The 24,771-nt window shown below is 45.9% G+C and overlaps 1 protein-coding gene across 5 annotated transcripts; it reads right to left on the reverse strand.

Annotated features, from left to right (window-relative positions):
* Positions 1 to 88: 88 nt before the first annotated feature.
* Positions 89 to 24,703, reverse strand: TCAF2 (TRPM8 channel associated factor 2). Of its 5 annotated transcripts, XM_074825785.1 has the most exons (10): positions 24,113 to 24,703; positions 23,305 to 23,696; positions 18,045 to 18,120; positions 13,838 to 14,467; positions 10,541 to 11,511; positions 8,469 to 8,563; positions 7,253 to 7,466; positions 6,185 to 6,424; positions 4,009 to 4,346; positions 89 to 1,313 (listed from the first exon to the last, which is right to left on the reverse strand). In XM_074825785.1, exons 4-10 carry the CDS (start codon positions 14,452 to 14,454, stop codon positions 1,068 to 1,070), a joined length of 2,721 nt encoding a protein of 906 aa, XP_074681886.1. In that variant the 5' UTR covers positions 14,455 to 14,467; positions 18,045 to 18,120; positions 23,305 to 23,696; positions 24,113 to 24,703; the 3' UTR covers positions 89 to 1,067. The 5 variants fall into 5 exon arrangements, with proteins under 5 accessions (XP_074681886.1, XP_074681887.1, XP_074681889.1 ...); XM_074825786.1 differs by lacking the exon at positions 23,305 to 23,696; XM_074825788.1 differs by lacking the exons at positions 18,045 to 18,120; positions 23,305 to 23,696; positions 24,113 to 24,703 and having other exon boundaries at positions 10,541 to 11,118; positions 13,838 to 16,264.
* Between the last annotated feature and the right edge of the window lie 68 nt (positions 24,704 to 24,771).

Raw genomic sequence — 24,771 nt, forward strand, 5'->3', positions numbered from 1 at the left:
GGGCGGCTGTAACAAATCTTTGGGTCATTCTATTTAGGCTTTTTTTTACTAGGCAGAGAGATATGAAAGTAGGACCACATACACAACCTGCAACTCCACAATGATTGCTTTATTTATTGCTGATACACAAGGAATGGGTTGGGACTGGTATGCTATTAGGCTAAGCATTAACATGCTTGCCAGCCCCCGTAATAGCCAAGCAGTTATGAATGAGGTGGGAGGAACATTAACTTCTGTTGCTCCTTGGAAAAGGCCGGTCCTCTGTCTTGATGAACTGTTGTCTTCCTCTTCTCTGCTCCCTCACGCTGTCATGACAGTGCCTATTTTTTAACCTTTGATGAGTCCATGAGTTAAGCCATTACTGCCTACAATCAAGTCACCTCTTTGCTACTCTCCCATCTTGCATAGCATGTATCTTGCTGTCAGGCTATGGTAAGAGTGACAGCTAATAATTGACTTATTGACATAAAGCTGGACATTGGGTCACACAGTCATACAAGGCAGGAAGAAATCTACAGCATTTCAGTATCAGCTATGTATTATATAAGCATTATAAGGTCACTTCCATGAGAGCAGGTGTGGAAGTTCTGCATCCTTAGAGTGATTAAAAACTAGGGATTTTAGGGTAACCAAAACCATAGTGAAAGACATGTTACTGAGATTATAACTGAAGAATACAACATTGTGGAGGCTACTATTTGCTTTAAAGATCCATATTCTATTGGTATTGTCCTTGAAATGGCTTCAGTGACTGCTCCACCCTGAAAAGTTCTACTTCATCAGAGAAAGGTTCTGCAGGAACTAAATCCAATCAGCATTACATTCCTCCTGAGGTGAAGAACCCAGAACAAAGCTCATTCATTATTTAACTCTTCAGAAGCTGGCTTAGATGGTTGCTGATCTGCACACAAGTTTCTGTGGAATTTCTGTTCGGGTTGACCGACATTGACAGCAAGAATCTAAAGAATTCAGTGTAAGCTAAGCACCCAGTGAGCTACCATGCAGCACACAATGAGGAAAAGATAGCCCATAGCTAGTATGTGAATCAAGGTTTAGATATTTTTCCTTCATGGTCTATAGGATCTCATTGGGTCCTGTTCCCAGCTGGGTAAAGAGGACAGTTCCCCAGACAGCTCTTTCTTGATAGGCCATCCCCAGGCTGTAAAAAATGGAGCCAAGTTCTTATTCACCTGCTGAGAAAACTTCCGTGCCCACAAGTTCATCTTAGAAGGGTTGTCTTTTGGGATGGTGGACATTTTCTGGTAGTCGGAGAAAAGGTGGATGAAGGGGTCCCAACCAAACCCTTCCTGCAGCTGATAAAGAATATAGTGTAAGAACAATGAAGTTCTTATTTCACTGGCACTATTTCTGTGTCACAAGCAATAGAAAATTCCATAGGTTTCTGCAGTGTCTCTTAAGAGTGAATGTAAGGTTAGATGAAGGCATTCAACTTCCAGGCTTTGGAGCACAACTTACAGCACTAGAGTACAGGAAAATACACATTTCCATTACAATGGCCTCCCAAAACAAACAGAGATGAAAGATGCATTGGGAGCAGCCAGAAATGTCAGCAACCTACTATACAAGCTGCTGCTTTGGGCAGAGGAAAGCTTCTTGTGCAGTGAAAAAGCTTCAGAGAGGACACTGACAGAAAACCTGGAAAGAAGGAGCACAGGAGAACAAGGAATAATAAGAAAACAGGAAAGAAAGATTGTGAGCAGGGCATGCTTTGGCTAGGAATGAGAACAAAAGGGAATCAGATAGAATAACTGCTGTTGCATGAGTAATGAGTTTAAAGAGGGATGGGAAACCTAAGCTGTTGCTCAAGATGAGGTTAATATGAAGAGCTGACTTGGAACAACAGCATGACAGGATGCAGAATGTCTACTCAACATCCATAGTTCTTTACCAAGCCATGACCTACATCTCGCTTTCTGATACTAAACAGATTGACATTAATTGCATTCCACAAATCCTCCATCATGCTGGAACAGCTAAGCAGGAAAGAGCACTTCTACATTAGACAGAATAAACAGGCAGATTATCTACCTTTAATAATCCCCTACTGATATGGGAACTCCTGGTGCTGAGACTAGCTATGGACTAGGCAGTATCTTTTTGTGAGAGGGTTGGAGAGCCATGAGGAGGCTGAGTGGAAGGTGGGAGGCGAAGGGGTCTGGTTTTGTGCCAGGTCAAAAGCAGTAAGCCAACATATACTGGAGGAGGCTCCACACCATGTTAGGTTATGTCTGAACTGCAGAATGCAGGAGCATCTCCTCGACCCCGAGTTCAAGTATCCATCCCAGACACTTCCCAACTCCTTGTCACAACATGTCCACAGTGAAAACTGTCTGTTCTCTCCCCTGCCACCAGTTTCCTATAGGAAGAAAACACAGGTACTTGTGTGGGTGAACTGTGGCACATCCTGGATAACTGGAGAAACCAGCACCCCGGAGCACACTGCAAGTGCTTCTTTCTCCTAGTCTAGACAGAACCTTGGGGGCTCTGGCTTTACTCCAAGGCAAGCAGTGAGGAGGTGGAGACAGAACAGTCTAGACAGGAGTTTTGTTGTTCCATTTAAATCTGTACATCTCTTGAGCCAATTAACTGATTTTCTAATTGTTTTATACTCTTTTTTTGCAAGAACTGTGATACGGCCATTAGTGACCACTCTGGAGAGGTAAATGGGTATCCAGGCTGGACTCTGAGAGATGGTATGCTCCATCAGGACATGGAAGTGTAAGAACCAGAGAGGAATTGATCCTAAACAGGCCTGAAGAAGGCTGAAGACTTCCTGGATTGAAGGAATATGAAAAGTGTCTAAATGGCAGCCAAATGTGGGTCTCAAAAGAATGTGGAGACCATTCCATAGGAGAAAAAAACCCACTATGGCTGTAATAGTGACAGTATATAGACAGAATTGTAATTGTTCTTTCATGTCAGATTTATCTCAGCTGTCCTGTCAGTAGCCAGACAGGAGGTGGGTGATCCCAGCCTATAGGGTGTGGGTGAGGCAGTGGGGCAGTGGCCAAACTGGTAAGGTAGTGTGGGAGAATTTCCCTTTTTGAAACTGTTCCACTCTGTATAACTATTTTGATATTTGTTGCACCAGCAAAAACAGGTTGATTCTTCAGCTTGATGATACAGGCACTTCTCTGGGATGTGGAAAAATCAAGATCAACACTTCCCCAATAAATATTTTCTTGTTCATGTAAGATGTGAGAGTTCACAAACAAGTGGGTTGAGGGATACTCACCTCACAAGTCAGTAGCTTAAGCCATCATAATGGACATTTACCTTACAGTCCCCAGTTAAAACCAGGTTGAGTGCTCTCTCCATTAGACTACTAGCTGCTATGAGGATTAAGGGAAAGGGGGAAGGGAAGAATCTCTCTCGTATGCTTCCCAAGAGAATGCACTTTAATCTAGGACAGGGTTCATGATTTAGAGTCTTGGCCACAGTGAGGGATCCAGTTACATGTGCAGGAGGATAAGCTGAACCCGTCCCCTTGCCACTTGATGGACTACACTGGCTCCACTCAGTGCATTAGCCGACACGAACACCCCGCTCTCTGTTGTGTTTTGCAAAGAGGAGCTGAGCCATGTAATTCATGGGTTCTGGCTCTTCTAGACACCTTACAATGCCAAGGGCTTTTTTTTTTGCCAACTAGCCCAGCGTCCCACAGGAAATCTGCAGCAGATTAAAGAGCTGTGCCCAAGTTTGATCACCCTTCTCCCATGCTGTGTAACAAGAAGCAGTTCCTGTTTTTCTCCTAGGGAGAAAGATATTGCACTAAGCTCTCTCCCCGGGGGGGATAAACCCAAGTCTGACAAAGGAAGGTTTTCAGGAGACATCGGGATTAGATGCTCTGTCTGTATACCTCTCAGGTGCTTTCTGGACCCAAGATGAACCCAGATTGTAAGCAAACACTCACAAAGCATGACAGCTACTGTCACCAGGCTGCAGACATCCTTCTGCACTAAGAATACACCAGCTTTTCCCAGTTACCTGTAGGTATGTCTCCAGAGCAGTCCACACCTCCCAGTCCTTTAGCTGAGCGCCTTTCTTCAGATATTCTCTTATCCTTTCCTCCCGACACTGTGACCTAAGTGCCTCATGGGCTTTATGCCGGGGAATCCCCAGCACCTTCTCATGAACATAGACAGACCAGAGGTTGCAGGTGGCCTCTGTGGTATGAGGGGGAAACTCCCATGCTTGCTGCTGCTGGTTGTGTCCCAGCTCATGGACAGGACCCCAAAGACCAGTAGTTCGCATGTGCTTCATGTCTAACATCTCCTTCACGGAATCGAGGTGGCCCATGATGGGGTAGCCAGCATGCATCCAGCCTGCAGGAAAGACAGGTACCAACGCATGTCATAAGTGCTCACCTGTGTGCCTCTTAGACATGTGACTGTGTTTTTTTTTTCCATTTCTCTAGTGCCTTTCCTCCATCTCACAAACCACACTGTTATTACCATGAATGACAAATATTTCCCTTTGTGAGATAAGGAAATACTACAAGTTTCACTTTAAGAAATAGTCAAATAAGCAGTGTAAAGGTAGCACTGAACAATCAGTTAAGCACAGTTTTGCCTGCTTTCCCTTTTTATACATAAGCATACAGTGATGGTTGGATTGAGGTTGAGATTTTAGGATGAGGGAAAAAGCCTGACCATTACCCAGAATACACCTGAACTCTCATAAACCGAGCACAGCAATAATGTGATTCAGCACCCTGGCAGAGCTGGAGTCTTCCTATGTAGAGTGTGGATACTGCAGGTCTGCACTCCAGCACCCAGCAGTATGGATGAGACACAATGGAAGTCACAGTTTGTCATGCTTAAGGGCTGCAAAGCTTGTCATGCTTAAGCCTGTTTTTAACCTCACAGGATAGCTATTCTATAAACAACTTCCCAGTACCATGCTAGGCAAGAATTTTGTGCTGCAAGAGATTTTACTTATGTATCCTTGGTGTCTTCAACACTGATTTGTCCTTATTCTTGAAGATTCCCAAAACTTCATGCAAGAGTCACATCCCTGAATTCAAACACCTATTGTAGCAGGGGATAAGCAGCCCTTTACACTCACTATGTAGGGAGCCTACACAACTGGCTTTGACTGAACACTAAGGCTGTAGACTACTCAAGTTGGAGAACATGAATGGCAAACCCCTTCCTGCAGGAACTATTTAAGGTCTTGAGCTCTCTCTTTTTTAATAAGAGGGATGCATGCATTTAGCAGTCACTGGCACCCAGAAAGCTCTGGTCCAGAAATGCAAGTGAAACCATTTAGTCCACCCAAAACAGAAGGGAATTTTATGTCTGCAGACTATGATCTTTTTAACTGGCATTTGCTCAGGATAGCAGAGTCTAACACTCCCAAGATGTGCAACAAATTCTTTCCATGTGGCTTAGCAAAGGTTTAGGACATCAGGGTTCATGCCAAGCCCTTGTCTCATTGTGGGATGATGAATTTAACCAGTCTATTTTGAAAAACAGCTGAACAAAACTTGTATTAATTGTATATAAGCTCCACATTTACAATACAATTTGACTCTAGATCCAATGCACGCAGTCCAAAACTGGAAAAGCTGAGGTGGGAGAGCATCCGCTGCAAAACTACACACTCATGAGCTTTGGTAGTGATACTGGTTCTACTGCTCCATTGCCATCATCTCGGGCACACATCTTTTCAGGCTAAGCTTCGCCCACAATAATCTTTGTGGAGCTCATCTCCAGCAGGCAGGCACACACAGGTTTAACAAGTGTCACTGAATGCATGAGAACAGTCCTGTGGCTGAGGCAGGGAAAAAATAGAAATCAGGTCACTGTCTCCCAGCTGTACTGACTCTGCAGTGCATTCAGAAGGGAGGGTGAGAGCCAAAGCCACTGCAGTCAGCAGCTCTGCCTCTTAACACACCCAGGCAGAAGAACAGCTGAGTGAGACAACACCAGTTTTGAGAGCAGGGAGGCATCTGAAAGGGTCAATATGTTTTTTTAAGCCCTGCCTTACTGTGTTTCCATCCTGATGGAGTAGCTCACAATTATGCAAGGGTCGCAGTCATTTAACACCTTACATATGTTTCCAGCCTGGTTTTAGCAAAATAATCTTGAAGGAACAGACATTGCTGCTAGAGGTCACTTGTCTTTTAGCCCTTGAGAAGGCCATATGGCAAAGTACCTACCACATGAGATCTGGACATCTGTTACAATCCTCTCTGGCCTTGGGAACTTTGTTGGTATGGCTGCCAGTTTGCTTATTGCCACCATGATCTCATTCCACAGGGTAAGCAGAGGCTGTGGGTTCTCCATATGGCGGATGCTGTCAGACGGCACCGTCAGGATGAGATTCTCAACAGCCAGTTCTGCCCAGGGAGCAGGGTAGTGCCGGATACAGGCCTTCCACTGGTTTTCACAGGTCTCCCCTACATCAACAGCAGAAAATCGGTTAAGCACAGCTCTGACTTTTGAACACACTCCCAGAGGACAAGCTGGGGAAAGAGACCACAGTCATGGAATTCTCTTGGAAAACAGTATGTGGTAGTTGTGTGACTGGGGGTGGTGGCTGTTAACTAGTTAGTCCTCATCCTGTGCTTGGGAAGTCTCCTCACGCTCTTTAACAGATGGAAAACAGACAGAAAAGGACTAGCATATACCAGAGTAGCAGCACAGCAAGAACAGATCCCTGTTTTCCATCTGAGAACAAGAAGCATTGGGTTTCTCCAGCACCTCTTGATGATCTCATTTCTTCTTCTCCAGCAGAGATTTGCTGTTTCATGTAACAACCCAGGTTTTGTTCAGTTTGACAGAAGAGCAAGAAGAAATTGCATACAGAAAGAGAAGAGGAACTGACAAAGATGGGAAATTCAGCAGCGATTTACTGTAGGGGCTGGAGATGGCCATAGGGGGGCACAGTAAAGCAGGCAGAGTGGAAGGCTTTGTCAGCTTGTCTCCCTCCAACACAACGGTTTCCCTCGGAAATGACAACTCCAACCTCCAAGAAATGTTGGTTTGGACAAACCCTGCCCATTTTGTGATAGCTCTTTCACCTACCTCCTGCCACATAGCAGGCACAGAGTGACTTACCCAGAATCCACGAGGACAACAAAGCAAGGAAACTAAATCTGGGTATTCCTAAACCGAGCCATTTCTAAGGTGTTCCTAAGCACAGGACCATCTTTTCTTTCTGTCACAGGGATAGCAGCATCTGTGAGCAGCACTGAGGAGAAAGGCACCAAGGTAAACAAACCTACCGAGCTTGAAGAAAGGAGCTCTGACTGCCCCTTCTACCGTGATGGGCACTTTTCCCAGGACACTCCTTGCTGGTACTACGATGTAAACGAGGCCACCCCAGAGGCAGGAAATAGACTGTTTCTGGCAGGCAATCTCACAGGTGCGTATTACCACTGGGGCCCGCTTCAGCTCTGTGGCGTGAGAGAGGTCATCTGTGTGACACCCAATCTGCACCTGGCAAACAGAAGGGTGAGAACAGCTGGTCAGAGGGCTCCAAGTATGACCTGGCAGACCAACCACAACACCCTGAGCCGTCTGCAGCAGCACTGTCCCTGCAGGGTTCGCACGCAGAAGCAGCCTTCTGACCCCAGCCTAGTTCAAGTTTTCAGTCTGTGGTGACCAGAAGCAGTAAATACAGTGAAAAAAAGCTGGTGAAGTTCAGTGCTATCCCTGTCTCACAGTCTTACAGCCATACTCCCATTATGACTGGCTCAACTACATCCTTCACCAGCAGTTCAGGGTACCGCAGTGACTTTTTTCACTGCACTGTATTTGCATTGATCGTTCCTTGACCCTTCACCAGCATCAAAGTCACATCCTGTTACATGTGAGCTGGAGAGATATGATCACTCCTGGCTTCTTTTATTGTGCCTCTTCCTCGGTCCTCGTACAGTAAACCAGACAGCGTGTGGCTGCAGGATGAGACAGAAACACCTGAGTTAACTTTGATTTCAGTTGCAGGGAGCTCACTGCAAAAATTATCCAAGCAGGTAACCTGCTTCATACTTTGCAGAGAACAGGATCCCAAGTAACTAGTTTATATCTGATCTGGATACATCTACACGAGCAATAGTGATAGGGCTGTGAAAGTACCTTATGAGAGATCTGGAGACACAGAACTAAGTTTGGAGCATAGAAGGTCCCAAGTTCTTATCTTGGGTCTGAAAATCACCTTGATCCGTTCTCTTTACACGATAACAAAACAAATACAGCTGCCTTCAGGCAGCAGCCACACTCAGTTATCCCGCCAGCACACAGAAATAAGAGGAATGTAACAGAACAGAGTGAGAAACAAGCTGAAAAATTATGACAATGCATGGGAAGTGCCACAGGGTGGCAGCAGTAGGAAAGGACTGAAAAGGCAGCAAAACCAGTAAGGAGAAAACCCTTCTCCGTGCTATTTTTGAGTGCTCACCTGACAAATACTAAACAGAAGCCGAATTAGAGACAGCTTACCTTCAGACCAGCACCGACCACCAGGCAAGGGAATGTTATAACCGCTGTGTGCCCTTCAGGGAGGTAGAGTCCTGTACTCCTCCAGGCTGTCTCACCTAAAAGGCAAGAGAACACAGTCCTAATCAGTCAAGCACTTCTTTGGCCTGATACAGATTCCGGAGATTTCAAGCTGCAACACAAGAATCTTCCATCATGTTCTTTTCCCTTGCTCTACACTCCCAGAACTGTCTCACATTTCTCCCAACCTGTCAGAAATACAGTTATAAAGCAGTAGGGTAGCAGCGTGAACAAGATCATCACACCATTAGCAAGCAATCCCACCCAAATTTGAACTTCTGGAGATTCCAAGCTTAAATGTGTTTACTAGTATCTTTTAAAAATAATAATAATAAAAAAAAAAGAAACCAAAACCCCCAACACCACCTCCACTCAGATCCTCTTACCCTAACACCCTCATAAGAGGTGCATACTGTAGCAGTATTAAACGCAGTTGAAATTGTAGTAGTCATAAAACATTTCCTAAATAACAGACTGAGAGTGACAGTGGATTTTTCCTTATTGACTGGTCCAGCACAAGCTGGGGCCCACAGGAATTCCCATTTCTAGCTGACTGAAGTTATGAAAAGCCTAAAAGCACAGTCTAGATGTAGATGTAGACAGCTAGATGTAAGATGGGTACCCCAAAACACCACTATACTTCAGCATGTTTCTAGACAGTTTTCCCATGGAAACACAAGTCTCCTCTGCCCAGATCTCTAAACACTTGTGATACCCAGTGCAAAACTGACCCATCTCCACTGTACTGATCAGGCAAAATCCACTCTGACATAAAGTTTACTCAAGCATATTTCAATACAACCAGCAAAAGTCCTAAAAGAGATGAACTGTCATAAAGCATCCCAACTTAGAACCTTTCCTGTCCTTCAAGAAAGCAGGGTCAGTTTTGTCAAGCAAAACCTAATCCAAGGAAAAATGCTAATTAGACCATATCACAATGTTTCACCAATTCATCTCAGGTTTGCTGAACATGCACCAAAGGCAGTTTAGAACTGGTGTTCAGGATTTGCTAGCATTTCTTTCTTGTTTGTTTATGTGAAATTACACAAATTCTGAATATTTCCGGTCAAACAAAATACTGTGTTTGATCCAATGCATTCAGTTCAGCCAACCCTAACAATTTTCCTCTTTTGTCCTGACTCATTTGTGTTAAAACCAGTGAGCAGTTACTCCACAACTTTTCTCTCTGCATATCCTCTGCACTCAGACATCACCGCTCCAGAACAGTCTCCTTTATCTCAACAGAAGACTTTGGAAACAACTCCTCTCAATCATATTCTAATACAAAAAAATCAAGATTAATCTGCCCAGGGGATAACACCTTACTAGCAGAATTTAACCTGGAGTTTAAACATATCAGCTGTGAGCAGGAATCTCAACAAGGTTTTACAGATACAAGGCCTAATCTTAGCCAAATCATTCAGGGTGTAATTACCAAGTACCTTGGCTTCAGTGGTGGTGTCAGCCCAGTAAGTTCCCACCATGCTTCTAGACTCTTGTTTTCACTCCCAAAACCAGACCTTCACTCCATCAACTGTGCTGACACAAGTTGTTGACACTGAGGCTGAAATTATCTAGATAAAATATAACCCTTTTGTGCCTAACTCCTACCTCTTAGTAGGATGGCCCCAATAGGCAGTTGTATCAGCACAACTATGGCAACAACCACCTGCAGTGTAGAGCCCAGGGTTTTTCAAGGAAGCTTTCTTGACAAAGCCATTGTGCTGTGCAAGTACCCTCAGGCACCGCTGTTAGGTGGTTCTTCCCCAAGCCCCTGTGTGCCAACAGCAAGGAAGCAGGATTTTTGTGGGGTGATTCAGTGGGCTGAAATCAGGGCTGGCCACAAAAGGAGCCTGTCTGCCACTACACAGAGGTGAGCCTCCTCACAAGTCCACAGTGAAATTTCACATCTGTGCCCACGTTCAGACATACACAGACACATGCACACTGAGGCCGGGTGCCCCAGCGATCCCAGCACCAGGATGCCTCAAGAGGAAGGGAGATAGACTCCTCACCTGGGTTTGTGCCATCAATTTCCACAGTGACAGGGAGGGCACAGACCCCAGCAGCAGATTTTTGCACTAGGGCTGCACTGTCCGTCATGGTGAGGGACAGCTCGGTCGCCATGCAGAGAAGAACTGCCTCTTTGGAGTTGCTCTTGACAGGGCAGTGCCTGCTGACGTGTGGGATCCCGCTTCTCTGAAGCACTTTGGTCAGGATGCGGTGGAGCGAGGCGTATGCAGGGCAGTCGTGGGCTGGGATGTGCAGAAAAGCAGCGCAGTCTTGTGCTAGCCTTTGCAGCCAGTCCTTCAAGGGGGCTTTGAGCTCCTCATGCTTGTCTACATGCCTGTTGAAAAGAGCGAGCGCCTTGCGGAAGTGGTAGTGCTCCCCAGATCCCACGGGCAGGTGCTTAGCTGCCTGGATGCTCTGCCCCAGAATGCTCAGCCCAAACCGGTTCAGGATTTTGTTGCCGGGATATTTTGCCACAGCAGCTTTGCCACGGTTCTGGGAAGACCAGTACCAGGCCTGTCCTCCAATCAGTAGGCCACCTCCCTCTGCCACGAAAGCGTGAACCCTCTCTGCCTCTCTGTCGCTGTAAGAAGAGCAGCAGTACACGCTGAGGTCATCTGTCAGCTGGGACACCTGTGACTTCACCTCTTCCTGAGAGAGGAGGCTACACAGTTTCTTCAGGCTGGCATCCACACCCACCAGCCCCTTCCTCCCAGCATCCAGCCAGCGGACAGCATTGAGCAGGAATCTGGCCAGCTTTGGGGAGAACAGCTGGCTCTCGTGGGTTGCCACCACAACACGGCCCTGGCCGTAGCGTGCTGCAGCTAAGAGGCAGCGGTGCGAGCTGTCCAGGCAGAGCGGGAAGGAGAGCACACCATGCACTAGTAAGATGGAGGGTATGCCCCCTGTCACCAAATCCAGCTCTGACACACCACGCAGGAGAAACTCAGCGTCAAGACTGAGGTTGGCCTGGTGCCTGCAGAACCAAGAGAGGTCCAGGTTAGCTCCCACCCCAGAATCCTTTGCACAAAAGGTCACTTTGTCCATCCCTGCTTCTTCTTCCTCCCTCATTCTAGTACATCATGTTGTCAGTTCTTTAATTTAAAAAAAAAAAAATCCATCAATACCTAATTCTTCTCTTTTTAAAGCCTCAGCTTTTGCAGCCAAGCAAATCTGTAAGAATCTCAGGACCCATTTAAAACAAAAGGAGAGAAAGATGGTCAAAATGAAGTTTCTAGACTTCTGACTTTGAAAAGTCACTTGAAAATCTAAATACATTGCAGAAACTCAAAAATCATTAAGACCTTTCACATTTTTTAAGCTGCAGATGATGTGGGAATTAGCACATCTCCTATAACAGAAACTTTCTCCATTTACCCCACCCTAGTCATTATCAGCTAGGCAAGCCCAAAAGATGTCTCTGTATCTTCTCCCAGCCTCTGCCACTGTTGAGAACTGAAGAAATGGTAGCTAGGCCAGATAGGCTAGATGGACAGGCAGACACACAGCTAGACCAATAATGAGTAACTAAAAGTTGAATCAGAGCCCTAACACATGGTCCTCACATTACCATTAGTCAGTCTCCACAGTATAAAGAGATTATACTGTGCAAAGCTCTCTTATCTCTGCTATTTCCATATAACTCCTATATGTCACTGTGGAGTAAGACATATTGAATTACTCTTGTTTGCTTTGTCTACACTTTCTCCTGGTTCTGCCAAACACAGTTTTCCCCCAACACCTGGAAAGAATCTGTTGTTATGTGGCCAGTGCAGCCAACTCAGTAAGAGTAAATGATGCTGCCCTTCTGCACACCCATAGGACAGGAATTAAATCTGCAGCTCTCCTTTGATTATTATTTTACTGAAACCCTTTGTCACACGGAGTATGTGCTCAGGCATATGGCACAGCACCTGCCTCAGACCGCAGTCTGATTCTCTGTGGGTTAAGCAGGAAGGCCCAGATGCACAAAGCTGTTGTGTTGCACAGAAATAACGTATCTAAATTTCTCTGTGGCTCTGGATCCAATCAAAACCACCACAAAAGTACCCTAAACAAGGTATAATTCACCCTTAGTCACCATTTAAAAACTTGTTAATTGCTATGTAATTTTTCTCTGCTGAATTCTCCATTCCTCTCCCTCTTCCATGCACTGTGCATGAGGCGGTGGGAACATACCTGTGCAATGCAGGTGGGAATAAGAATTGGTCAGAGAATTTTATTAAGTAACTTCATTTGTTAGCTGTGTCCTAAACACTTCACTGAATTCAACAGCAGAGATTTCTACTATGTTTATTGGGAAACAAACTGAGCATCCAGAAAGTACCAAATGTAATTATTTGTTTGAAAATGCTAGAAATATAGTATTATTTATCCACAAATAAAAGACTGTGAAGGAAAGACTTGCAGGGAATTTTGTTGTAATTGTCGCAGCTTTCACCGCAGTGGAATGAAGGTGCCACACAGAGGAAACACAGCAGCACTCATGCTTCTCAGAAAATCCGATGCACCTTGTGTAACTCAGCAGAAAGTGGTGCAAGGCACAGCCTGGCACACCCGCTGGCAAGGGGAGGTGGAGGAAGATGGCAGAGCAATACCTAGGATTTTGCTGCCTGGTCAGCTGTGCGATGTGAGTTACAACAGCCCTGAGTTTTACACCTGCTGCTTCAGGACCCAAAGGGCCAGGCTGGAATCCCAAACAAACTGGGAGCATGGAGATTTCCTGCCCACAGCCTGTGGGCACAGAAGCTGAGAAGGGAGGGTGGCACTCGCCTCTCCTCAGCTCTCGCCAGCCCCAGGGTTTCACTTGCAGAAGGTGAATTTCTGCAAGTAACAGGCCAAACAGGTTTAGCAGCTGCCAGCCAGAGCCTGGCCCAGAGGGCTGGCCTGGTGCTCCATCTCCAGCCTGGTTTTGAACTGTGGGAAAGTTGCCCTGAACGTACACACATGTGGGGAGAGGGGAAGGAGATCCTCCTCCTGTTCCGTGTTGCTGTGTGTTGCACTCAGGCACACCTGGTCAGGCAGACTGCTCTAAAAGATGGCTTCCCTTATTTCCTTCCCCTTGAATGAATTCCCCGGGCCTGGCTCAGCTGCCCTGGAAGCAGTCAAAGACACCATTCTTTCTGACTGCAAACAGCATTAAGGTGCCCCTTAAATTGGAAGACAACAGTTGCATCCAATCCTGGCTATTAAAGAACCAGCATTCATCATCATCCTCATCTCTCACCTCAAGAATCTTCTATAAAAACCTCACCTACATAACCTCATCAGTTGTTTAAACAGAGAGCAAATCAGATACTCACGGGACAATTAATGGGATCTTGGGAATTTTCTTGGCGACTTTGAAGATGCCTTTCTCCACAGCGTTTCCTGTGAAGTACACACCAGCCACGCTGGTCACCTGGTTCCCAGGGAATTCAAACAGCACCTTCTCCTTGCCATGTCGACTAGCCCAGTACCAGGCCTGGCCACCAATGAGCAGTCCTCCACCTCGCTTTACAAAGTCAACCAGGTCTTTCGCCTTCGTGCTGTCATAGGCATCCATACAGTACACCCCCAGGGAGGGGCTGAGCTCTGCCCCAGCCTGCACTTTGGCACCAGCCATGAGCAGCAGCTGGGAGAGGGAGTCCAGGTGAGGATGGACCCCAACCAGCGCCTCAGGGGAAGGCTTGAGCCACGCCACAGCATTTCTGAGGAACTGGGAAAACTTGGAGTCCTTCAAGATTCCCTCATGGGAAGCAACCACAATCCGGCCCTTCCCATAATGTGAAACAGCAATCAGAACCTGCTTCTTAGAGCTCACAAGCACAGGGTAGGCATCTTCTCCAACAAGCAGCAGCTCACAAGGAACAAAACTGCCAGTGAAGTCCCACGGCCCAACACCATCCACCAACAGCTCATAGGTGGCAGAGGGTTTCATCTTCAGGTCACTCCTATCCGGTGGAAAGAAGACCAACATTCATTACAGTATGGCTCAGCAAAAAAGAACAGCTGTAACAACCCTGTGGAGTCATTTCTCTGTTGTCTAGTAGGAACTCCAAACAGGAATCATTCACTGGAAGCTTGTGGCTTTGTTATCACACTATTTACCATTTAAACAGAAGTGACAAGTATATCAAGATGATGGAGGAGAAGAAAGTCACTGTTTCAACAAATTCTGCTATGCATCATGGTGGAGAACAGGGAAATAAAGGCATTCACTTTCCCATTAACAATTTATTTGGAGAGGGAGGGTGCCAGAGGCTCCATTAAGTCTACTAGGAACTTGCCTGGTAGAGGTGATTTACATGGAAATAGCCAGAAAATGAAAAGACCTTATCAACACAACACACGGGCACAATTCAAGCATGCAGTTCACATTTTAGTTCCTAACTGGATACATACAGAGCTACACACAGTTGCTGCAAGATGGTATTCCCAAGTTGTACTTTTCTACCTCTGTTTAGGCACTATAAGCCCTTGCTTAGTATTAGGAGGTGCTGTGAGGGGGAGTAGATTCAGCAGAAATGATGGAGACAACCAGCTCCCCTGGAATAACTGTCAAAGTCACACAGTACCTAGGAGAGCAGGTCTGGGCACAGGAGATTCATGCCCTAGTTTCCTGATCCAAACTGCCGCATGATCTCAAGGAAATTATTTCCCCTTTCCGCAGCTCTGTTTCACCTGTTTTCCCATCTACGAAGTAAGGAGAGTGGTACTGACCTTGATTGCCAAGCTCTTTGAGGTCTGTGGGTGACACGTGCTCTATTTAGGCTCCCTCAGTTTGAAAGTTTGGCTTAGCTCTTCACCAAAAATTATCTTCTGCTGAGGTGGAGCAGCTGCGACTTCTCAAACAGGAAGGTTTTGAGGTAGAGAGTATGACCCAGTCCCACCCAGTTCCTGTCATTCAGGATTCACAAGGCTGACTTGGAGCACAACGCCTACAGCAAGGGAAGGAGCTGCTCTGGGGCAGGCCTGGCCCTTTCCTTGCCAGTACCCCGTGCCAACACTGAGCGGCTTTCTCTGGTCTTCACACACATTTCATATTTGGCTACCCTGAAAGCAAATCTTTAGCATGCAAACACAGGAAAATGGAGAAATCCTGGAGAAGCAGCATCCTTGATCTGGGTTTGTCACAAGCCCCAGGGTGCTCAGAAACAGCAACCTGATTGACAGCATCATTCCCATTCCTTATCCTCTAGACATGCCTGGAAGCTCCTGTTTTTCACCCAAACTCTCATGAGACTCCACTGCTGGTTTTTGTATGATTTATGAGTCAAAGCTGCTGATTAACATACGATAAAAAGCATATTTCCCAGTAATTTAGCACTTGTTTGCTGGCTTAGTCTGAATTCCAGCTTTGTTTCCCCAGGTTTGAGAAAGTCCTACATTTAAAAGCAAATACGAGGTCTGAGTGGTTTAGGTTGTTTTACCAGGAATCATGCAACAAAGTAGTAAAACAACTTGGGAAAATACTAAAGTTTTTTTCTGGTGGCTTTTGAGGATTTGGTACTAATGTACCTATACTGACACACTGACCGTGGCGTAGGGGAGAGAAAAATCAGATGGACAGTTTCAACAACTCATATTCTACCTGAGGACTACCCTACAGGACTAGGTTTGAAGTAAATTCAGTAAAAAATGACCCTTACTTCTTAGCCTGCACCGTTCTTCTGATCACAGGATTTGAAAGCTAACATCCTCCGGACCCATAAAAGGTTGGCTGCTCCCTGGCATTAACCCAGAACAAGGTGTGGCTGTCTTGGGAAGGATTTTAACTCTCTCTTAACTGAATGCAATTATCACCATATAACAGAATTCCCAATTTCTATGTAATCACAATTTCTCCATTTCCATTGTATTAACCATTTCAGCATGGAGAGAAGGAAGGAAGAGTACTCATTAGACCCAGAGCAGACACAACTACAGGCAAACTCCTCTTTCTAGAGAAGACGCAGCAGGGACAAAGAACACTCATGTCTAACAAGAACTGCAGGAACTGCAGAGCTGTACGTCGTGTCAATTAGGAGGAAACAACTACTAGATCTGGGCATACACAGAGGGAAGGGGGAGATCTTGGTTCCTAGCTGCTTCCCTTCTTAACGTGGCAGTGCAAATTCTCCGTGACAGTGTCTTGAATGAGTCAAAGCCTCTCGATTCCTTGTCTTTCCTCCTGCCCCTTCCACCTCTCACCACCAGACAGTTCCCACTCCCCACAGAGCTGAGAATATTGAGAGTAGGTATTGGAATATACATTTATAAATCCTGCCAGATGACTAATTCTCTCCTAGCCTTTCTTCTGGCTCTGGAAAAGGGACAAAAACGCAATGGGAAGGTATTGGGGCTTCATTAAATGAAGACTTAAGATTCCATCATCTGCTGTCCAGAAGCCATCACAGCAGACAAAAGGGATGTGGTACAAAGGAAGGAATACCCCTGGTCTACTCAGGAAGAATACTTCTGGGAGACAGAGGACATGGGGGGGCTCTAAGGGTGAATAAGGGAACAGACTTTGTGTGTCAAGCGCTCACTCACTTTGGGGTGAGTCTTTAAGGTCCCTGTAAAGCCTGTGAGGATCTCCATGAGTAAAAAGTACAGGATTGTGCAGTATCTGAGAGGAACAGGACAAAAGGCATAGGACAGCCACTGGGGTGGATCACTTGTTAAGAACACAGGCAGCCTAAGTGAGTGAGATAGACAATTTCTAGAGATTCAGCTGCTCTTCCTAAATAGGGGGGACTTTTGGGGTTTCCAGCCTCTCCTCTCTTTCAGATTTACAGTCTAGTTGTCTGCACAGTAACCAAGCACCAAGTATGCTGCAAAGTCTGTAGGCAGTAAAGTCTGTAGGCGGGCTCTTGCTTTTTAACATATTTACCAACAAACTGAGCAAGCAGAGGAATGCTGACATTCAGCATTTGTTGAAGAGACAAATTTCATTATATTCATTATGTCTGTTTGTCATTAACAAGGTTTTAAACTGAACAAGGGTAGATTTAGAGTGGATGTAAGGAAGAAATTTTTTTATGATGAGAGTGGTGAGACACTGGAACGGGTTACCCAGAGAAGCTGTGGATGCCCCATCAGTGGAAGTGTTCAAAGTCAGGTTGAGCGGGGCTATGAGCAACCTGACCTAATGAAAGATGTCCCAGCAGGGCAGGAGGTTTGAACTAGATGATCATTGAAAGTCCCTTCCAACCCAAACCATTCTGTGATTTTGTGATTCTATGACTTGTGTGCTGCATAGAACAGATGCAAATTTAATATACACTAAAACTGCAAGTGTACTTCAAAATTCTATGGCATATTCTTTTAAATAAAGGCAGTGTCTACACTGCAAGCGTAAGTGGGCTCTAGAACTGGCTAAGCATAAAAGTGAGAGCCTGTGCTGCTGTTAGGGCAATAATGTGCTCGAGCTCTGCACCACTGGAGGACCAAGAACTTGGCCTTAGCCAGTGTGTGCTCACATACATACAACATCCAGAGTAACTGTGAGGCTGAACCACCTGAGAATGGGGTTAAATTTGTACTAACCTGAAGATGGAGACGACAACTCTCAGTACTGAACACCTCGGGTATGTTCTGCATGCCTCTCCACCCTTTTCAACACCTGTGAAAGCACAAGCACCATGAAGCCACCAGTAGGGTAGGCTAAAGAATGTAAAGATCAAGAAATGTGCAAGAAGGGTGGCAAGATAAAGCAATAAATTCAGCTGCAATGGATTGCATGCAAAAGAGAATACAACACTTAAACTTGGACAACAACCTTTCTTAAAGAACTGCTCAAAACTATGGTAAAAGAAGGCACCTAGTGGAGATAATAGAATCAAATATCTCAAGTTGGAAGGGACCCATGAGGATGATCAAGCCCAACTCCCTGCTCCTCGCAGAACTACCTAAAACTAAACCATATGACTAAGAGCATCATTCAGACGCTGCTTGAATTCTGACAGGCTTGGTGGTGTGAGCACTTCCCTGAGGAGCCTGTTCTGGTGACCCACCACCCTCCCAGTGAAGAACCTTTTCCTAGTGTCCAAGCTGAACTTCCCCTGACACTGCTGGAGAAGCGGGATGGAGAAGTGGGAGGCAGCCAAGCAAGAAAGCTTGCATGGGAAAGACAAAGTTAGGAAAAAAGGCATCAAAAGTGAAACAAAAGTAACAAAAGCCAAAGAAACAAAGCTAAACACATCAAAGGGAGAAAGAGCCAAAGAAGAACTAAGTTGTAAATTAACGACAACTTCAAAATTAGGTCAAGAAAGCAACTACCAAAAGAAGTTACTGTGTTTGTTTTTATTTTTTACACTTACAGTGTTTAATTAGAAAACAGATTGAAAACAAATAAAAACAACCAGAAATTTTTTTTAGTAAAAGTGCAGCAGAATCAATCAGGCAATTACCATCTGTAATTACTGTTATTGGTGTTAATTTCATACGGCACTTTACAGCAGTAGATTACAAAACACTACAATTTCCAAACCTTGCAAAATGCTGCTGTGTTTTAAGGAAAAAACCAGGAATTGCCCATCCTTTCTGGTGGTGTTAACATGCACACATTAGGGTACACTCAGTGGCTAACAGGATGCAAAGAAATAGAAAATCTGAATGTCTAAACATGCATCTGTCCAGCAGTCTTGATTGCTTTTAAAGATAAGGCAAGGAAAGAACAAAATGAAAACAACTGATAACATCTGTCTGGGTATTTTAAAATAATTTTGCATTTGGAAAGGTGTGGTGGTTTGACCTTGGCTAAATGCCAGGTACCCACCAAGTCGCTCTATCACTTCCCCCCCTTTCCCCTTTTTTTCTGAACAGGGCAAAGAGAGGAAAAGAAAATAAGATAGGAAAAAAACCACAACCCTTGTGGGTAAAACAAAAGCAGTTTTAATATAAGCAAAGTGAAGCAAAGGTCCGCACGCAGAAGCAAAAAAAAGAAAACAGATTTATTCTCTACTTCCCATGAACAGGCGATGTCGGGCCTTCTCAGGAAGCAGGGCTCCAATACGCGTAGTGGTTGCCTCGGAGGACCAAGGGTGACCCCACCCCCTTCCTCCTTTCTCCCAGCTTTATACTGAGCAGACGTCATATGGTCTGGAATATCCCTTTGGTCAGTTGGGGTCAGCTGTCCTGGTTGTGTCCCTTCCCAAGATCTTGTCCACCCTGTCCCACTGCGGGGGGAAAATGTCAGAAAGAGCCTTGGTGTTGTGTAAGCACTACTCAGCAGTAGCCACAACACCAGGGTGCTATCAACACCCTGCCAGCTCCCAACATAAAACACAGCACCATGAGGGCTGCTACAGGGGAAAACCAATTCTGGCTCAGCCAGACCCAGTACAAAAGGTAATTAACATCTTAATTAAAATTAATTTTACTAACTTCCATGAACTGAAAGCAGGCTGATGGGCTATGATCAGTGAAGACAGGGATACACTGAATCAGAAGAGATGTCTATAAAATAGTGCTGTTTAGCCTTTTTAAAAATCTCCATCTGTGATCTAAAAAGGACAGGACATACCACATAATGAAATTACCAAATAATAGAAAGTAACGTGCAGCAGCACAGAGGAAATCATAACCTCACTAGAAAATAATTTTTAAAAAAATGAGAACTTGCCTAAATGCAAGTCCTACGGCCTGTAGTTTTAGAAAAGCGTTGACATCTGTTGGCGAAAAGGAGCAGAGCAGCTCAGAAACCTCCGGCACTGCAGATACAGGGCCCTTTTCCAATGAAGGCGCTGGAGGGGTTGAGTCTCATTGGCATGCCTGCTATAGAACAGCTCAGATCATTTCCCTTTCAATGCTGCTAGGTTCTAAAGCAGGGGATAAGTGTAACACCACTGTTTTCATTTGAAAAGGAACAGAGAAGAGGCTTAATGCTCTTTGCATGTGGACCATGCCAATCTACTATAGTCTGCAGCATGTGGCAAAGGATGAGGAAAAATAACAACTTTATCCCTTCTGAACTAAAAGGACAGCACAGGCCTTGGTTTGCTATGTACTGCCGGGGAGCAAGGGAAGGCAGGGATAGTGGGACAGCACCCTGAGGCTGAAAATGAAGAACAGGCAGATATTAACTCAGGTGGTGGGCAGCGACTGACATCCTTAACAGCCTGTCACAGACATGTCACACAAACTAACAGCCCAGGGTTAGACTGATGAAGGTTTGTGCCCTACTGTGGACTTCAAGGGTAGCAGTGCTTACTGCAGAAAAAAAAAAAAAAAGTGAAATTCACATAAACTGAACCTTGCTTCCTCATCATGCACCATTATATCTTATAATGCAACAAGGAGAAGTATTACAAGCTATCTCTGATCTCTTAAATCATGTTCTTTTCCGACTCAGTGTGACAGAGGACCATCTGGGGTTTCTTTCAGACTCTGAGACTAACCAAGCAATCACTCTGAAGATATATATGCCAAAAAAACCCTAAGTTACTTAGTTCTTTATTACTGCAGCTAGACAGATACTTACAATCGATCAATGCTTTAAGGCCTTATTTCAAATAACATGGGTGCATGAATTCTCGCTCTCGCCCGTGTCCTCTGAGCTATCCCTCCAGTATTAGGTTCCTCAGGAATGTCTTCACACTGCTCGAGCCACGCTGGGTCGAACTGTCTTCCCTGGCGTCCCTGCCTATGGCTGGGCTGTCAGTCCACCTGCCAGCTGGCAGTGAGTCCGAGATGACAGAGTGTGTGGCTTCTGCCTTTATTCCTTTCTTACGCCTCATGCTTGGCCCTTTCAAGCCAATCAAGGGTGAACCCAGTGCTCATGATGAGCTTGGGTTCAGTTCACGTTCCGATCACAAATAAATATTCAGGGTTGTTCCCTTTTTGGTTATTCTGTTTGCTGTTATCTCATTGTCATCTCTGAGCTTGTACAGACCTGCATTCCTCACTCCTTATCCCCTGCTCACATGAGTCTGCAGTCCCAGCCCAACCCACACAACTGGGCAAGCAAACCCCTAAACCCCCAGGCCCCAGCCTGTCACAACAGTCGCTTGCGCTGTGACATACTCAGGAATTAGACCCTTTGACAGCACCCCAAAGGCCCTTCCTTCTCACTGGGCTAGGCCACCCCGAATCTCACCCTTGCCTGTGCAGAACCTGTCAATAAAGCTACAGCTGAGCTGTGTTGCCCTAAGCCATCTTTCATGGTTTATGTCCAAGCCTTGTTATCTCTAGCAAGTCTTTATGTAAACCTATTCATAAATCTAGCACATTGCAGACCAGCTTCATGTCCTGGGAGGCTGTTCCAGACTCTTGCTGCAATTAGTTGTTTTTCAGGACATTTTACTGTCCAGGCTACTCTCTGCTATTTAAGGCAGTCATCTCACTTGTCTTTTACTCTGCCTGGAAGCTATTGCCAAAATTTTCACTTTCACCTCCCCTAAGCCTACTCAACAACTTCTGAAATCTTTCCTTTGTGTTCTCCCCACCTTGCTCAGTTACTGGTTTTGATTTCAAAATTGTTTCTACCACGTATCTTCTTGAAAACAGGCCTGACATGACACTAAGGCTCCTCTCCAGTGCTGTGGTACTATAAACATGCCTTAAGAGAGGCTTAAAATGAGGCTTAAAAAACAAGGGAGACACTTCTGACCTGCCTTCCACCCATACATACCCTTGCAAAAGCATTATGGCATTGACATCACCTGAAACACTCACTGCCTTTTTTCTAGTAGCTCTGCCTCCTTTTCCATAAAGCCCTCCACGTACAGTCCACTTTTACCTTCTGTCTGTTGCACCCTAAGGAAGGCCCTTGAACAATATCTAAGCAGTCTTTGAAAAGTTACTAAGGGACATAGCCTGCAGTAGTGGGTTTAAATTAATTACATAAGTTTGCACTGCTATGCTGAAAACGAGGAAATGGCTGAACATATATGTGATATGTAACACCTGTAAGAGATCTCCACTAAAAGATCTCCTTTCTTTTTTATTATTTATTACTTTCCTAAACTTGGTTCTAGCACGTTTGGCAGTTGTAGCTAATTTGGCACCGTTTCTACATACTACAATTTTCAAATGCTGGATTATTAAGCATACAGCAGAAAAAGTACTAGTCCCAAACAGCAACTTCATTGCCAAACATAAGGCAGATGACCAGCAAAAACTTATTTTAAACCAACATATAGATGGTTTATTATTAGAAAATGTAGGTGAAAAGAGAGGTCGGACCTGATGAATGGGGAGGGCAGGCAACTTGTGTGTTAGTGCTGACTGGAGAATGTAAATTCACTACCATACAGACTCGTTAGGCAGGGGACAGATGAAATAGTATCTCCCATGTTTTTGCTGTGCCTCCCCTGACAAGACCTGCTGGACCAAAACCAGCTTAGATGCTTCTCTCTGTGTTCCTCAGTGTACCAGGGTCTAGGGTCTATGCACAGAACCAGCTTTGTACCTCCTACAGATTTAATCTGCAACCAAATAACTCATCCATGTTAAATTGCAAATTGACAACAGGTAGAACCTTCTAGACCAAATGCACTGAGAAACCACAGGAGTTTCTTTTCCCACTCCACCTTCCCTCTAGGTAGTTTGAAGGTGCACTAAAGCGTATGTTTGGGGTTGAAAAGCATGCTCTTTTCCAGGAGAAACCTGTAGAATTCACCCATCTGCTGGAAGAACTACAGGTTTTTTACTTAGGCTCTTTTGCTACCACTTTCCCTTGGCATCGGCAGAGCCAACCTAAGGCTGCTGGAGTCATTGTGCACTGTGCACAGATGCAGCTTTATCCTGGCACAGAACAACTCCAGGTTGCATGCAGAGCCAGCACAGATGCAACATGCATACTCACAGAGCAAACCCACACACTGCTGCAAGCCTTCTGCAGCTGTTCCAGGGATCCCTGCTGAACTTAGAGGTCTGCATTGCACAGGCCCATGCTCTGAGACGGCAGTGCAGTTTGGAAAAGCAACTCCAGAACACTGAACACCAGCCTGTGAGCTGCTCTCCTTCTACCTTCAGTGACTAGTTTTGCTACCGAAGGATCAAACATCATGCTGAAGATGCAAAAGCAGAAGGCGCACAAGAAGGCGTCTGTCCTGTCCTCAGCTGCTCATGGGGTGCGCACGATGTCGCCGGGGTCATGCAGTCCCAGCTCTTTTTTGGAGCTGATGGCACGGAGGAGCAAGCGTAGCAGGCAGGAGGGGCTGCTGAGTGTCAGTCTGCCCGCCCAGCGCCCAGGACCTGTTGGGAAAGCAGAAGAGAGCGGAAAGGAAAGTTCAAGAAGGGCTGGGAAGGTGCTGTGGGAAGATGCCGCCTGACGCTGGGTGCGTGCAAAGCATGGGGTGGCCAGGGAGCCGCTGTTAATGGCTTGCACTGGAAGGCTGAACATGTTTTAACACTTCTGCTTTAGTTATTTATGCCAAAAATGATGACAAGGTCCTGGTCTTATTTTACATCATTGCAAGATGCCGATGATTTGGCCCAAAGTAGCATAGAGCCCGTGAGGTTGCACAGATGCCGAGTAAGGCCAGAGCCCGGTCTGCTAATTCCTCTACACTTGCACTAATGCTCTTCATATTCAGAGTATTCATCTCTATTTATTTATGCATCCCCAAACGTTCCAGCAGCAGGTTGAGGCACAAAATGGTGCTACTTACCCCAATGGTTATGGATGGGCAAGCCACAGAGCTTACGCTCTGTGCCCTAAGCATGTCTTCACCTTTCCTGGTCCAGGGTAACGAACCGTTTTCAAGCACAGGGTTTCTAACGGGATCCGCAGCCCAGTAAACCACGGGATGCCCGAGCTCCTCGGGCCGCACGCTCGCTGTCAGCACGACGCTTCCCTGCCCGATTCTACCACCTTTCCTGTGATCATCCACAAGCGCAGCGCGGGCAAAAAGAAAACAAGCCCCCACATCTGCAAAGGACTCCTAGTACTGAGGTGGCAGGAGGGTGACTTTTCCTCTAAACACAGCTTAGAGTAAAACAGTCCCTGGGCAGGGCAGGGCAGGGCAGGGCAGGGCAGGGCAGCTCCTCCTCGCTGCCGGGCCGGGCCCCCCTGCACCACCTGTGAGAGGTGGGCGCACCTGCCCCTCTTCTCGGGAATAAACTCTCCTTCCTCCTCTTCCTCCCCCGTCGCCGCTTATCGCTGCCAGACGGTTTTGCCTCTCCCCTCCCCGGCACCGCTGTCTTCTCCGCCCCCAGGGGCGACGTGCACTTTCACCCCGGGCCCTGGCACTGCCGGGCGCTTTGCGGCAGCCCTGCCGCCTCTCTAGAAACTTCTCGGTCGGTCCCTCCCTCTCCGCTCCCCTCCCCT

The sequence above is a fragment of the Strix aluco genome, chromosome 5, assembly GCF_031877795.1.
Source record: "Strix aluco isolate bStrAlu1 chromosome 5, bStrAlu1.hap1, whole genome shotgun sequence".
Classification (NCBI taxonomy): Eukaryota; Metazoa; Chordata; class Aves; order Strigiformes; family Strigidae; genus Strix; species Strix aluco.

Excerpts from the sequence above, each read along its gene's own strand:
- TCAF2 (XM_074825784.1), bottom strand. The coding sequence starts at position 14,493 with ATGTTGGTCTTCTTTCCACCGGATAGGAGTGACCTGAAGATGAAACCC. Across the intron at positions 7,467-8,468 it reads TGGTCGGTGCTGGTCTGAAG|GTGCAGATTGGGTGTCACAC; the intron begins GTAAGCTGTCTC and ends TCTGTTTGCCAG. Across the intron at positions 1,314-4,008 it reads CTCTGGAGACATACCTACAG|CTGCAGGAAGGGTTTGGTTG; the intron begins GTAACTGGGAAA and ends ATTCTTTATCAG.